This window comes from Hemitrygon akajei, chromosome 1, assembly GCF_048418815.1.
Source record: "Hemitrygon akajei chromosome 1, sHemAka1.3, whole genome shotgun sequence".
In the NCBI taxonomy this organism is placed as follows: Eukaryota; Metazoa; Chordata; class Chondrichthyes; order Myliobatiformes; family Dasyatidae; genus Hemitrygon; species Hemitrygon akajei.
The window spans coordinates 101,652,993-101,668,418 of record NC_133124.1 but is presented as its reverse complement, the minus strand read 5'-3'; the positions used below and the strand labels follow the sequence as shown (position 1 = coordinate 101,668,418).

At 38.3% G+C, this 15,426-nt stretch overlaps 1 protein-coding gene across 4 annotated transcripts in view; it reads left to right on the top strand.

Moving 5' to 3' along the window:
• phf20l1 (PHD finger protein 20 like 1) overlaps nucleotides 1-15,426 on the top strand; it is a 102,613-nt gene that overhangs the window by 80,463 nt on the left and 6,724 nt on the right. For all 4 annotated transcript variants that reach the window (XM_073048578.1, XM_073048560.1, XM_073048552.1 and 1 more), the window contains 6 exons: nucleotides 335-421; nucleotides 2,383-2,580; nucleotides 3,954-4,132; nucleotides 6,264-6,363; nucleotides 8,876-9,071; nucleotides 12,341-12,695. In XM_073048578.1, the coding sequence (XP_072904679.1) occupies nucleotides 335-421; nucleotides 2,383-2,580; nucleotides 3,954-4,132; nucleotides 6,264-6,363; nucleotides 8,876-9,071; nucleotides 12,341-12,695 (1,115 nt within the window). The remainder of the gene's footprint in view (nucleotides 1-334; nucleotides 422-2,382; nucleotides 2,581-3,953; nucleotides 4,133-6,263; nucleotides 6,364-8,875; nucleotides 9,072-12,340; nucleotides 12,696-15,426) is intronic.

Here is a 15,426-nt window from a genome sequence, read left to right as displayed (position 1 = left end):
ATTTTTTTAAAAAAAGAAATTATGTCCAGACATTGATCTGGGTTTTGAATTTTGCAAACAGTTCCAATTTTCTTCCTGACTAACCTTTACAAGTAGCTATAATCACCTGTAGAAGACTTCTCTACAATTTTGAAAGACAAGTGGGCTTATGGAAGGGTTGCAAGCTGACAGAAACTACCTCTGAGTATTGTATGTAGAGATTTTGGGCTGTTTACTTTTCTCACTTGTTACGGTAAAGTAGGGAGAAAAGGAAGAAGGGATGTAGAACAGATTAACTCTTCATTGAATAATGCATGAAAACAGAAAACAAAAATGTATTTTCATATTCCAAAAGGTAAAACAGAAAGTAAAGAGTATAAAGACAAGGAACATGATGAACTAAAACAGCAGAGAAAGAAGAAGAAAAAGAAATTCAAGAATGGTAGGGGAGCTGGTCATATTTCACAAATGCTGTTTAAACAACTTAATTGTCTAGTGACAGTATTATCAAATATAAAATTGATAATAAGCAAAAAGTAATCTCTGCAAAAATTAAAAGCTTTGTAAAAGACAGGCTTTAAGTATGATCAAACATGAGGAAACCTGCAGATGCTGGAAATTCAAACAACAACACACACAAAATGCTGGTGGAACACAGCAGGCCAGGCAGCATCTATAGGAGAAGCACTGTCGACGTTTCAGTCTCGGCCCGAAACGTCGACTGCTTCTCCTATAGATGCTGCCTGGTTCTGCTTTGTTCCACCAGCATTTTGTGTGTGTTGTTTAAGTATGATCAAAGGTGGAGAGGTAAAAATGGAGTAGTAGAGAAAGAGAGAGAGAGAGATAGTTGGGAACACTAATATGGATGCTAGGAACTTTGCTCCATGCCTTTTGAAATTTACTGTCTCTAGTATGAAATATAAAGTTGTCTAAGAGTAAAGCTGGAAAGTTAGGCAGAATGGTAGCAGATGGAATTTAATTCACATATGCTTGAGGTAATGCACATAGGGAAATCAAATTTTGATAAGACATACAGAGTAAATGGCAGAGATCAGAGGTGTGATGATACACATAGAAGTCCACAACTCTCTGAAAGTTCCAACACAGGTTGTCAACATAACGAAGAATTGATTTGGTGTGCTTGCCATCAGAGGCCAAGGTATTGTGTATAAGAGCTGGGGCGTCATGTTGCTGTGGTACTTTACATTGGTTAGACTGCACTTGGAATAGTTGTACAGTTTTGGGCATCACACTAGAGGAAGTATGTGATAGCAACAGAGTGAGCACAGAAGTGACTCACGAAGATGTTGCTTGGAATAGAAGATAGTAGTTAGAAGAAGAGATTTATTTGCACAGGCACGTAGGAGGCTGAGGTGTGACTTTACAGAGGTTTATAAAATTATGAGGTCCATTTCCCATGGCAGAGGGGTACAGGTTTAAGATGAGAGGAGAGAAACTTTAAGGAGATGTGAAAGGTGTGTTTTTTTTAACCACACAGAAGCTGGGGGTTATCTGGAACAAGCTGCAGCAGAAGATGATTTGTGGCAAAATTTGAAATGTGTTTGGAAGTATACCTATGTGTGAGAGGTGTAGAGGAATAGGGGCCCAATGCAGTCAAGTGGAATAAGTGTAGATAGGCATCACAATCAGCACGACTGAGGTAAGCCGATCGGGCCCTTTTCTATGCTGTGTAATTCTATAATATGATTGTAAGTCTCCAAGGACTGGTGGGAATTGCTAGCAAATTGTTCAGCATATTATCAAAGCTCTTGTGTTAATTTAGCCTTACTGTGATAAACTCCATTCTGTCAGTGAGCTGTGAGAGTCCAAAATTAAATGAGGTGAATCAAAACCATGGCCTTCAAAAAACGGGAAAAGCAGTGTTTTCTTCTGTTTCTTTACTTGTACAGGTATACTTAAAGACTTTGTAAGCAAGGTTCTGAGTTTCAATGCAAGTTTTTACTTAGCCTGAGGACATTCATGAAAGATACTAGTACAGAAAGTTGTTGAGGAATAAACAGCATGCTACAGCCATTTCTACTAACCGCTTGATAGATGGAAGCAAATCAACAGAGGAGAACCCTATTGCATAATTTTAATTGTGTAATAAATTTTATTATGTATCATGAATTTCCTTTTATTAATGGGATTAATACATCTCCCTGATGGATATTGTTTTACACTTTTAATCTTCTGATATTAATGTGACTGATAATTCCATATTTTGACCTTGAGTATCTGAAGAATTAGTCTCTTCATAACAAAAGGCTAAATGATCTATTCTTCTGTATTGTTGAGTCTTCACGACCTAACATTTTTCATTCAGATTGAAATTTTGCATGTGTCCCTGAATGAACTACTTTCAGCATTATTTTTAACTGGCTGGTCTTGCTTTCTGTTCAGAGTTGACAAACTGTGAAGGATTCAAATGTATTTCTGAGAAATCTTTGGAAAAATGTTGCTCTCCTGTAATGAAACCTGGAAGTTCTCTCACTTTGCGAAGTGGATCAATGGTGAAACCAGCATATTTATCACCAAAATCTCACCTGTCCTCTGGATCATTGCTGGAGCTGAACATAGATCACGTATCTCGATCTGAATGTAAGTATTAAAGAATATATGGACTGAGCAGATTTTTGGTTCAGCAAGAATATTCAACAGTCCATGTTGTGACTATTATCGTTGGAAAAGCTATAATTCTTATAGTTACCATTCTCCTTCTCCTCAAATAGTGGAAATAGTTTCCCTGTAATAGCTTGAAAAAATATTTATTATTCTGTGTGAAATACCTTTACTTGAGGTTAAAAGGTTATAGTAATCTTAATCTGAAGAGTTGACCAAAAAGATTGATCATGGTAGGATAGTAGATGTTGTCATGGATATTTACAAGGCCTTTGACATGGGCACACAAAGTCAGCTGATCCAGAAGGCTAAAATAAATGGGATCCAGGATGAGCCTTGGTAGTGAAAGTCAGAAGGTGATAAGGAACATTGCTTTTCAGACTGTTGGTCTCTGACTAGTGGTGTGTTGCAGGGATTGCTGTTGCAGCCCTGTTGTCATGTATACTAATAATCTGGTTGAGGATGTTGGTGGCATGATTAAGTTTGCAGAAGACGCAAAAATTGTTGGTGAGGTGGACAGTGAAGAAGTTTGTCTGGTTACGACAGATCTAGGTTAACTGGGAAAGTGGGCAAAGGAATGGCAGAAGGAGTTTAGATAAGTCCAAAGTGATGCATTTTGGGAAGTTAAACCAGAGCAGGATATACTCAGTGAATGGCAGGGCACTGGAGAATTTTGTTGAACAGAGACATCTTGGGTGACAAGTACATAGTTCTCTGAAAGTAATAATATAGGTAGTTAGAGGTGTTGAAGATATATTCACATATTCAGTCTATGTATATAAGCTACCTTATGTATTTATAGTTATCGTTTTTGTTATTATTATTGTGTTTTTTATCTTTTGTGGGGTTTTTTTGTGCTGCATCAGATCCAGAGTGACAATTACATTGTTTTTCTTTACACTTGCATGTAGGAGATTACATTAAGCAATCTTGAATTTTTTGGCCGGGGCAGTACGTATAAAGGTTGAGAAACCACGTTACAGTTAGACCATAAAATCTGGGAGCAGAATTAGGGGGTGTAGAGTGGGGAGGGAAGTTAGGGGGAGAGTGGGGTGTTTATACCCTTCAAAGTAGAGCTTTGGTTATTAGGAGTATGTATTTTTGAAAGAGGTACTCAAGCCTAAATGGCTTTGAAAAGTCTGGTCAGAGTAGAGCTTGAAGAAAATTATGTGAAGATGGATAGCAAGGGATTGATTTCTGTCAAGAAGTAACCTCAATAACTTTTTAAAGTGGTTAAAGTATTTCTGCTGTCACATTGCTCTTTAATTGAATTTGAGCAACATATATAGCATTTTAGGACCTAAAAGGATGGGCAATATTTAAGTATATTGATAGGATTTTTACTTTTCTAGCATCTCTTTCTAATGACGAGTCCTTTGATGATTCATCAACGGAAAGTGCATTAATGAGTGAAGATTATGACCAGGATCTGGACAACTCAAATCCAGAGGAGTCTCAAGAGGAGGATGATAGCAATGCAGTAGTCCGTTGTGTCTGTGAAATGGATAAAGAAAATGGGTTCATGATTCAGGTAGTCTAAACAATTTTACAACTTAAAACCTATTTTAATTTGTTTTCATTTTTTGTTTGTTGTGTTAATTGTTTCTCTATGCACAATACAAAAGAGTAAACTGTAAATACCCCTTGGAAAGTCTGCTTTCTAGTCAGATCTTAAAAACATGAATAGTGATTGGGAGTTTTACATGTAAGTTCAAAATAGAGCTGGTGAAACACGGCGACGTTCTGTGGACTATATAATATGGCCCAGCCCTCCCCACCAATGAGCACATCTACATGGAACCTTGTCACAGAATTATCAGGGACTCCCACCACCCATGTCATGCCCTCTTCTTGCTGCTGCCTTCAGGAAGAAGGTACAGGAGCCTTGGCACTCCTGTTACCACGTTCGGGAGCTGTTATTACCCCTCAAGCATCAGGCTCTTAAACCAGAGGAGGTAACTTCACTGAACTTCACTTGCCCCATCACTGCAATGTTCTCACAACCTAAGAACTCAGTTTCAGGAACTCTTCATCTCATGTTCTCGATATTTATTGTTTCTTTGTTTATTTATGTATTTTTCTTTCTTTTTGATTTTGCACAATTTGTTTTCTTTGGCACACTGGTTGTCCACCTTGTTGGTGAAGAACTTCAATGATTCTATAATGGCTATTGGATTTATTGAGTAGGTCCACAAAAAAAAGAAAATTAATTTCATGATTGTATATGAACTTCGGAGTTGAGAGGGAAATAATTCGGGTGCAGATTCTGGACACACCTGAACTGCTTGAGAGGGCTATATTTTTAAAAATTCCTTCTATATCACGAAGTATGTCACACAGCCAGTGAGAGTACGTAAGAAAACCCTGAAACTGGCTTTTGAGTGGCAATGTTCCAGAAATTGCCAACATGATGAATAATCTCATGTAATGTAATGGGCAGCCATTGTTCCCTCTGCATCATTGCTTGTTTTATGTTCACTGAACAAGAAGGTCAGAGCCCCACTTCAATGTGTCACATAAACACTACACTTTTGAAGTGGTAACACTCCATTAAGTAGTTACTGAGGTGTCAACTTTGAGTATGTGCTTACGTTGTGGAGTGATCTCTTAGAGCAAAAGGTGCCTGGCTGGCCATGAGAATTAAAGAGACCCAGGAGAAAGGCACACAGCAAAGCCTGAACTGATCACAGGAGTGATGCAAATAATGACTAGTTGACAGAAGAGTTGACTATTTAAATGTTCAATGTTTATAAAAAGTGAATATACAAAGATAAGGTATTGCTTAATTTTACTGCATTAATTTCCTTTGATATGTTTGCGTATGATATGCACTACATTGGGAAATTCAATAATTAGTGCATTGAAGAGTTTGCAAGGCGGTATTATCGGGTTGATTGTGGTCCGATGATGAGCATTTTTTTCTGACAATGGGAACCTGGGGAGATTTGGTCTGCACTCACTGGAGATCAGAGGGATGAAAGGGGTTCCTACTAAGAAAAACACGTCCGAAAGGCTGTTTGCTGTAACTCAAGGAACAGCCGCTAGGATGCTTGATTCCAAGTAAATGGATTGACTATTTGGGCCTGAGCTAGAGAGAAATTTCTTCATATGTAAAGTATTGTAAACCTTTGGAAATCTCTACCTCCATCATTGCGTATGTTTTGCTTCTGAGTTTAGTATATTTTTTTGGACCAAGGAAATCAGAGGCTATGAGAGCAAGCAAGAAAGAGCATCGATTGCAGTGAATAGTGAGGGATAACAAAGCCTGTGCTTGCTTCCAGTTCTTATGTTCTGAGAATCCTAAAGCACAGGACAGTGTGTAGTTCAGTCTTTTCAGTTCCTCACGGCTCTTTATAAGATCTATCAAATTTGTTTCACTCCCCCGACCTTTGTCCGTACCTGTGGATTTTAAAAAAATTTTTGCTCTGTATTTTTTTCTTTTGAGTATATGAAGCAACCTTTCAAACTCCAGAGTAATGGGGAGACAAGAACATCAGCAAAATCTCGCACCTTAAACACTATCTAGCACTGATTTATTGGAACAATAATGTGTTTACATCATTAAGGTAGTACTATGAATTAATTTATTTTTCTTCTTTTATCCCCTTTTAATCATTGTTTCTGTTTCTTTTGATCACTTTGCTTCATCACTCTCACTGAAGTGTGAAGAGTGCCTTTGTTGGCAGCACGGCATCTGTATGGGGTTACTGGAAGACAACATTCCAGCCCAATATTTTTGCTACATCTGTCGGGATCCTCCAGGTAATGTACCTTATTTGGCCACCTTCTGATGCTATATTTAAGCTTTCAGTACAATTTAAATAACGTAAGTGAAAATAAAAAAAAACTGCAGATGCTGGAACAGTGAAGTAAAACAGAAAATACTGGACACCCTCAACAGGTCAAGCAGTAAATCGTAAGCACAATAGATCATGCAGGTGCTGGAAATCTTGAGAAACACACACAAAATGGTGGAGGAACTCAGTAAGCTAGGCAGCATCTATGGAGGTCAAACAGCATCCATGGAAGAAGAAACAGAATCATTGTTTCTTTTCATTTGGAATCTTCCCATAGATGCTACCAGATCTGATGAGTCTTCTCTGCATTTTCTGTTTTTATTTTATACAAAATAACATGATCCTATCTTGTATTTGCATTTGATTTGGAAATCATCGAGTTAACGTTTAAAATCTGTTTTAATTTGTTGCTGCTATATACATGACCACTTTTTACTTCGGCAAAAGACATATTAGATATTTCTGTGGAAATGTATTAAATTTATAAAAATAATTTGGTTAGTTAAATTCAATGGGAGGAATGTTTTTCCTCTCTCTCTCCATGACTGAAAATCTATTGTAAATTATTTTAGTTATTCTTGATATGATTCTCAAAGTCAAAATCCTTTGTGACTGAAATCAAATGAAGCTCCGGTTAAAAAAAAAGCAAATTAATACTATTTTCTTGACAGATAAAATTTTCACATTTTTATTCAATATTTTAAGCATCTTTTTTGGACTCTATTTCCAGATGATTCTTTTTGACAAGTATGTTTTCAATGCCTTCTGAATCTGTTGTCAGGGTAAATGTGTTCTTTGAATATGCTGACTTGCATTTATTCAAAGAGCTATACAACAGCAATTTCCATTCAGAATCATAGATTTTTACAGAATAAAATTTATTCAATTGTATTCTTGCTGACCATCCTACCTGCATACACTAATCCCATGTGCTTGCAGTAATTACATATCCCTCTATGCTCTTCTTTTTCAAATATCTGTCCAAATGCCTCAAATTTCTCCTGAACAGTCAAGCCCTCCAATTCAAAAAAAACATCCTTGTCAATCTGCACCCTCACTAGCTGAATTACATTCTTACTGAACTGCACACAATGGTCTAAGGATGAACCTACCCAATGTTTTGTGGAACTGTAACACAGCATCCGAAGCCCTACACTCAATTCCTCAGCCTGCATAACCTGCCATACACATCCTTTACTATCCTATCTGTGATTGATCCTGCTGTATCTTTCAACAACCTTTTCATTGCCGTCAACTCCAACAAACTTCGTGTGAACTGCAAATGCATTAACTCATCCAAGTCATTTATATATATGTAAACAAACAAACAAACATTGTGTGCACCAAATATAGCATACCAGATTGGAGGAGGTACATAGTTTCAGGGGAAATTGTCAGAGGACAATGAGTGATAAAAGATCCAGAGTGTGATATATGAAGCAGGTGAGGCCAGGGAATTGGAAGTTGTCAAAATAGTGAAGAGCATGTATAACAACACACACAAAATGCTGGTGGAACACAGCAGGCCAGGCAGCATCTATAGGGAGAAGTGCTGTCGACGTTTCGGGCTGAGACCCTTCGTCAGGACTAACCGGAAGGAAAGATAGTAAGAGATTTGAAAGTAGTGGGGGGAGGGGGAAATGTGAAATGATAGAAGACCGGAGAGGGTGGGATGAAGAAGCTAAGAGCTGGAAAGGTGATTGGTGAAAGTGATACAGAGCTGGAGAAGGGAAAGGATCATGGGACGGGAGGCCTCAGGAGAAAGAAAGGAGGGGGGGAGCACCAGAGGGAGATGGAGAACAGGCAAACAACTAAATATGTCAGGGATGGGGATCCCCCCCCTTTCTTTCTCCTGAGGCCTCCCGTCCCATGATCCTTTCCCTTCTCCAGCTCTGTATCACTTTCGCCAATCACCTTTCCAGCTCTTAGCTTCATCCCACCCTCTCCGGTCTTCTCCTATCATTTCGCATTTCCCCCTCCCCCCACTACTTTCAAATCTCTTACTATCTTCCCATTCAGTTAGTCCTGACGAAGTGTCTCGGCCCGAAACGTCGACAGCGCTTCTCCCTATAGATGCTGCCTGGCCTGCTGTGTTCCACCAGCATTTTGTGTGTGTTGTTGTTTGAATTTCCAGCAACTGCAGATTTCCTCGTGTTTGCTCGTAAGAGCATGTATATCCTGGATGTCTGTGGGAAAGGACTAGATAAGGGGTGACAGTAAATTTTGCTATAGTAATTACCCACAGAAGCTGATCTATACAATCAATATTACTAATAAAGCAGATCACTCAGTGATTATCACTTTTCTGGATGCAGATTGGGTGCTGTTTCCTTCATTACGTGACCAATTACATTCAAGAAGTACTTGGGCATAGCAACCAACTGTAACCAATAAATTACTTAATTTATAAATAGTTCATTAGAAGTAAAGCATCTTGTGGAATTAAGAACTGTGCTACATGATTTTGATTCCTGTAGGTCAGAGATGGAGTGCCAAATATTGTTATGATAAAGAATGGCTGAAAAATGGATATATGTATGGTCTATCATTCTTGAAGGAGAATTATTCCCAGCAGAATGCTAAGAAAATAATATCAACGCACCAGCTCTTGGCTGATGTTTATAGTGTGACTGAAGTGCTCCATGGCCTTCAACTGAAGATTAATATTCTCCAGTAAGTATGTGTGACCTCGAGCAAAAGTTACACAGAACTCAAGTTATCTTAGTGTTAGTGTAAAGTAGTTTTCCTTTTAAAACTAGGCTATAGCTATAGTTTTAATAAATTTGGATGACTTCTCATTTAGTACATTTCATTCTGTGCCCATAGAGTGTTCTCTCCATTGGCAAAATACCACCTTTCAGACTGCAAGGGTGACCCTGAGCATCCACTCTCTTGTCACTTTAACACCTCTCCCTTTCCAACCTCTCTGTATTTGGTCTCCTATTCCATTCCAGTGATCCCTATGTAAGTTCAAAGAACGACAGCTCATATTCTGTCAGGGCACATTACAGCCCCTGGGACTCAGTATAAAATTTAAATATTTTAGATAGCCACCCCTCTTTTGCTAGATATTTCAATTTTTCCTCTCCTTATCTCTCCAGTCTCTGCAAGAATTTAACAAAGTGGTTACTTCAACAACTTAGTTTGTACCCCATCATTGACATTCCCACTGGTCTCCTCACTCTTTCCCTTCCTACAACTTAAACCATACTAATTTTCTCACTTTTCCAATTTAGATGAGGGGACATGGATTTTAAAACATTAACAGTTTCCCTCTCCACAGATGCTACCTGATCTGCTGAGAGATTCTGGCACTTTCTGTTTCTTTTTTAATTTTAATGGTCCCTGACTCTGGAATCAAGACATCACCTGATGCTACAAGGAGGAATTCCTGCTCCAGTTTGTGTTGTAATCTTGCTCCTTCGCTTCCACTTTGCTCTTCTGAAGTTTAATATAAATTTCAAATGGCTTTTAATCAGTGTAAATTTATGTAGTAAAGATGAAGCAGGGTAATGGAGAGCTTGAACAGATAGTGAATATTGGGAGTATTTCTTATGATATGTGGACATGGCATATGAATTTTAAGTTTTTTAACTGTATATATGCAAGTCATCATAGTGTTATGCTCCATATGTATGCTTCTTTGTAAAAGTGCACTCCCATATATAGTCTGGTAAGGGTTCAGAATAATTCCACCCTACTGCCTATCAAATCTCTGTCTGACACTGCTGAGTAGTCCTTAGTGAAGCATATCGTAGAGATATGCAGGGAAATTAATGCAGAACTGGACATTATTATGTAATGCTTCCACATCTTCATGTTAATGGCAGACTGATGCTAGAAGGTTAGTTTGCATAAGATTCAGAGGGAGTTGGCGAGATGGATTTAGAATTAGCTTGATGACAGGGAGCAGAGAGGTTGTTGAAGGTCGATTCTCCAACTGAAGGCCTGTGATTAGTGAGGTGCCCCAGGGTTCACTGGTGGGACCTCTGTTCTTGACTACTCATCTAAATTATTTGAATGTGAATGTAGATGGCACAATTAGCAAGTTTGCTGAAGACATTAGATTTCACTGCTGACAGTGAAACACGTAACAATGAACTGCAAAGAGATCTTCATCAATTAGGGAGATGGGTTGAGGAATGGCAAATGGATTTCAACTAAGGTTACATCCACACTAGACGGAATAATTTTGAAAACGCCGGTTTCGCGTAAAAACGATAGGCGTCTACACTACGCGTTTTTAAAAAACCTCTGTCCACATTGAAACGGATAATTCAGCGAATCTCCCCCTACTGCGCATGCGCAGGACACATCTACAGAAAACAAGCGACATGTTTGGTGTTGAATCTCGCTGTGAAAGACGGTGCGTGTTTGTTCAGTTACAGACTAGAACAACTTAAACGACGGACAGCTTTTGGCTCTCACGCAGGAGGATTTAAAGGTTAAAAAAAACAAATACTGAAGCGTATGGAGGCAACTGACAGGGAGTTCTCAGACTGTATGACCCGGCTGAAGACGAACATTGAAAAACTAGCTAACTCTGTTGCATTAATAAAGCACCTTGTTAAATGTGTAAAACATGTCTGCAAGAGTATTATCTTGCATTTCCATACAATGTTACATTAGGCTGTTACACATCTATTGTCAGAGAAGTACTTGCATAAATAGGTAAACCACCTTCATACAAGCAATGACGGAAAACAGGGCAAAGTGAGTACAGTATACTTATTCAGTAAGTTATGGGTCAAAGTATTTGGTGAGTACATTTCTAACTCTTCTGGCTTCAGTCTTGTTGCCGTCTGTTCTGAAATTGTTAGATTGCGTTCAAGAAAACAATGAAATGGCGCGCTCCCGTCTGACAGCGTTTTCAGATTTCTCCGGTTACCCCGTCCACACTGATCTGCCCAAGCGGTGTTTTCAAAAATACCCACCCTGGAAAGTGTTTCTGAAAAGCTCCGGTCTCAGGGGATGAAAATGCCATTTCAGTGTGGACGGAGGGTAAAAAACAAAGAGAAAAAGCTTCAGTTACGGATTTATCCGGTGTAGTGTGGACGTAGCCTTAGTTAAGTTTGAGGAGGTGCATTTTGGTCATTTAAACAAAGATAGGACCTACACTGAATGATAGGGCACTGACAGATCTAACTAGAATCATTGTTTCAAGAGGGAATTGGTAATACAACTGTGGAGTTCACTGAAAGTAGTCACACAAGTAAACAGGGTAGTGAAGAAAGCATTTAGCATGCAGGCCTTCATTAATCAGGGCATCGTATTGAGGAATAGGGACATAATGTTGAAATTATATATGTGATTGGTGAGACTCCACTTGGAGTATTGTGAGCAGTTTTCATCACCTTACTGAAGGAACAACGTTGTCAGGCTGGAGAGGGTGCAGAAGAGATTTACGAGGATGCTGCCTAGACTAGAGGACATGAGTTATGGGGAGACATTGACCACGCTGGATCTTTGTTCCTTGGAGCATAAGAGAATGAGAGGTGACCTCATAGGAGTTCACAAAAATGGTTAAAGTGGATGGGTATAGACTTATCCCCAGGGTTGGGGAGAGCAAAACTACAGGGCAAAGATGTAAGAGGAGAGAAATTTTAAAGAGACCTGAGAGGTAGCTTCTTTACTGAGAGAGTAGTGAGTAACTGGAATGAGCTGCCAGAGGAAGTGGTCAAGTTTGTACAAATTACAATATTTAAGAGGCATGGAGGATTATGAGCTGAGCAAGGGCAGCTGGGACCAGCAAGTAGTCAGCATGGGTCAGTTAGGCTAAAAGATGTGCTTCCATTCTATATTATTCTATGACTTTTTGACTCTGCATTTGAGTGGACTGGGGCCACAAAATGCACAGAAGATTTTATTCTGGTGTTGACAGCCTTCTTATATTTTCTGCGAAGTAACATGGTCTGACGTCTTCCTATCCTATCCACCTGAAGGAGCAGAAAACACCCTGATCTGCATCTCTGGGCCCAATCTTGCGTCAAATCTACACAAGGCCAACCTACAGGAGAAAAGATCAAAGAATGTATGGATGGTCCCAAGAAGCCTGAAAAGGTCTACCACAGTCAGAGTCATAAAGGCAGATCAGAAGTCACCCAGAAAGTAGCAGGAACCTACATCACCAATGAGCACAGCTACCAGAAACCTCAGAGCTACAGCCTAGAAAAGAAGACTACAATAGACCACAAAAGTTCAGAAGATGAGGAAACCAGTAGATCAGGGGACAAGAGTCCTGTGTTCAAGAGGACTGAAAGACAAATGGTGCAGAAAGCGGATAATCTGTCTAAACAGGTATATTTTTTGCATTACTTTTTTAAAGTAGCTCATGATTTTATGTTCCGTTCGCTTTTTTTTTAAGCAAGGATTTTCAGGTTATCTGCAAAAACTGAAAGGAATTATACTGAAAAAAAGATCTCTATATCCCTCTTAATACAACTGCTATTCTGAGCAACAATCTGAATTTATACAGTGGCCTATGTATAGTAAAGTGTCCCAAGACAATTTATAGAGTTGTAAACAGATAAAAATGTATAACAAGTTAGAGAGGGGTTTTGGGGCTTAACATGGTTTCAGACACGATAATAGGTGAGGCCTTAGAGAAACTTAGACACCCAGAAACACTTTTTCCTATTGTAGATTGTGAGAAATTGGAAACCACTGTCTAAGAATGAAATATTTTGGATGTTATAAATGTACAATTGCTTAGAATGATTGAAAATGTAATTAGAAAATATCACGTACACTGGTTTTGGAATCAGTAACAAAGGAGCAGTACAAATATAGAACAAGTGTTCAAAATGGGTGGCATGGCTAGCAGAGTGCTTCACAGTGCTAGCTGTAAGGAATTGATGTGTTCTCCCCGTGACCCCATGGGGTTCCTCCGGGTGCTCCAGCTTCCTCCCACATTCCAAAGATGTACTGTTAGAGTTAGTGAGTTGTGTGTATGCTGTTTGGTGTTGGAAGCATGCCAACATTTGTGGGCTGCTCAGCACAATCCCCGCTGATTGATTTGGTGCAAAACGACACATTTTATTATGTGATGTACATGTGAATAAAGCTAATCTATCTTTTAAAACTGAAGTTGGGAAGGAAGAATAACTATAATGTGATTTGAGGAATGTTTTCAAAATGGAAAAGCAAACTACTGTGGTGGATCGAGATAAACTATCTTCTAGAGATTAGGAAATCTTAGAATAGAAAACATGCTTAAACTTATAGCTAAGCCTTTCAGGGGTGAAGTTAAGCAATACTGTACATGCAAACGGAGGTAAAGATTGGAACTATCTGCAAGAAATGGCAGTTAGTGAATGGCCAGTCATTAATTTCAAATCTAAGATTGATAAGTATTTTGTTAAATAAACATACTGAGGCAAATGTGGGTATATTGAATTAATTTGCTAATCTAATTGAATCGTTAAACACAAGTATCAAATAAACAATTCATATTCCAGTGTTTCTAAACAATGAAACCCTTCAATTCCACTGGAGTATCACATTTGGATGAGGTTTAATTCAAATCTGACAAAACCATCAAGTTAGCCAAACTAGATTTTAAGCTACAAGAGAAGGCTATTGTAAGGCACTCTATTAATGGATTCAGCTGACAAATAGATAGTTTTAGAGGGATGAACTAAACATGGCCCTTGAAAAAAGTGCATCAGAATTTTTGTAATGATTTTAAGATATTAGCTGTTAGGAAATGGATCTTGAATTCTGATCTGTTCCTGTTGCTATGAATTTGCCAAACAATTGACTTGCTTGTAAAGATTTACTTATAATCTTAGCTTTACTCAATTACTAAAAGTATTTTAAATATTTGTGAAAAACTTTGTGTTAGGCTCGGAGCCGACTGTTACAGCCCATTGCATTTTAGTCATTAAGATTTTTTTTGGTCAAGTGTTTAGGTCAGAACTTTTGGAATGGAGAAGGATGAGAGAAAGAAATAAAATATTTCTAAGCTGCTGGTTTCCCTCCAAACTACACAACTATTAGATGGAAAAAATATCTCTTTCTTTAACATCGCTGATTCTCATCCTTTACCAGACAGACTGCAGCAATGAAATCCCGTTCTCACATTTCCTCAAGGGATACACTACAAGTATTGAATTGCCTGCAATTCCCACATCCAATAAATATATTTCTTTCAAATTAATGTTCTAAATACATGAAAAGCATAAAACAACCTTGCCTCTATATGGTCATGTTTCTAATTATGAGATATTTTGAAACACAGGAGGCCATTTCAGTTGAATGACTTGTTTCTTGGTGGTAGGTCTGATAATTGTAGTGTTCAAATTCATTATCAATTCCTTAAATAATGTTGCATGGTCTTTGTTTATAAGATCTAGACAGGCTTGGGATAGTAAGTATAAGCAATATTAAAGCCAGTTGGTGATCATCCCAAACTAGATGATAATTGACCGGTTGAGTTCCCAACTCATTCTGCACTACTTCAAAGAAATGATAGATGTAGCTTTTAATGTTTAAAATGTCATTTTCTGTTACTGTGTCCTTGGTTCCTTTAAAATGTCAGAAGAGGCCTGAGAGTAAATTTCATGTACCATGTAAGTTCCATGTTGAATTTTGGTGATTTTGTTTTCTGCTTTTCCCTGCCAATTTTCTTTTCTTTTGGTTATATTTGGTTCTGCAGGTGCTCATTCTTTAAGGCACTGAGTACCAGCTAACTGTTTTAAGATTGGAGTTGTGGGAGTGGCTTGCAGTATTGGCCTTTCCTGTTGAAACAATTGTTTATGCACAGTTGTTTCATATCTTTATGTCTCAGTGAAGAGTGGGCGTATTATCCATTCTCTCACTTTAACCTCAAGTGTTTTGGCCAGTCCTCCAATGCCTGAGATAAGCCATTTGGTAACTCAATGATTAAAAAAAATCTAAGTGTGTTGAATGTAAATTCAGATATCTGGTTGTTATTTAATATTGCAACAAAGCAATTCATTAATTTGAAATGAACTGATTCACTATGTACCTCATCAATAAACAGGACAAAGATCTTCCTTTATATTGG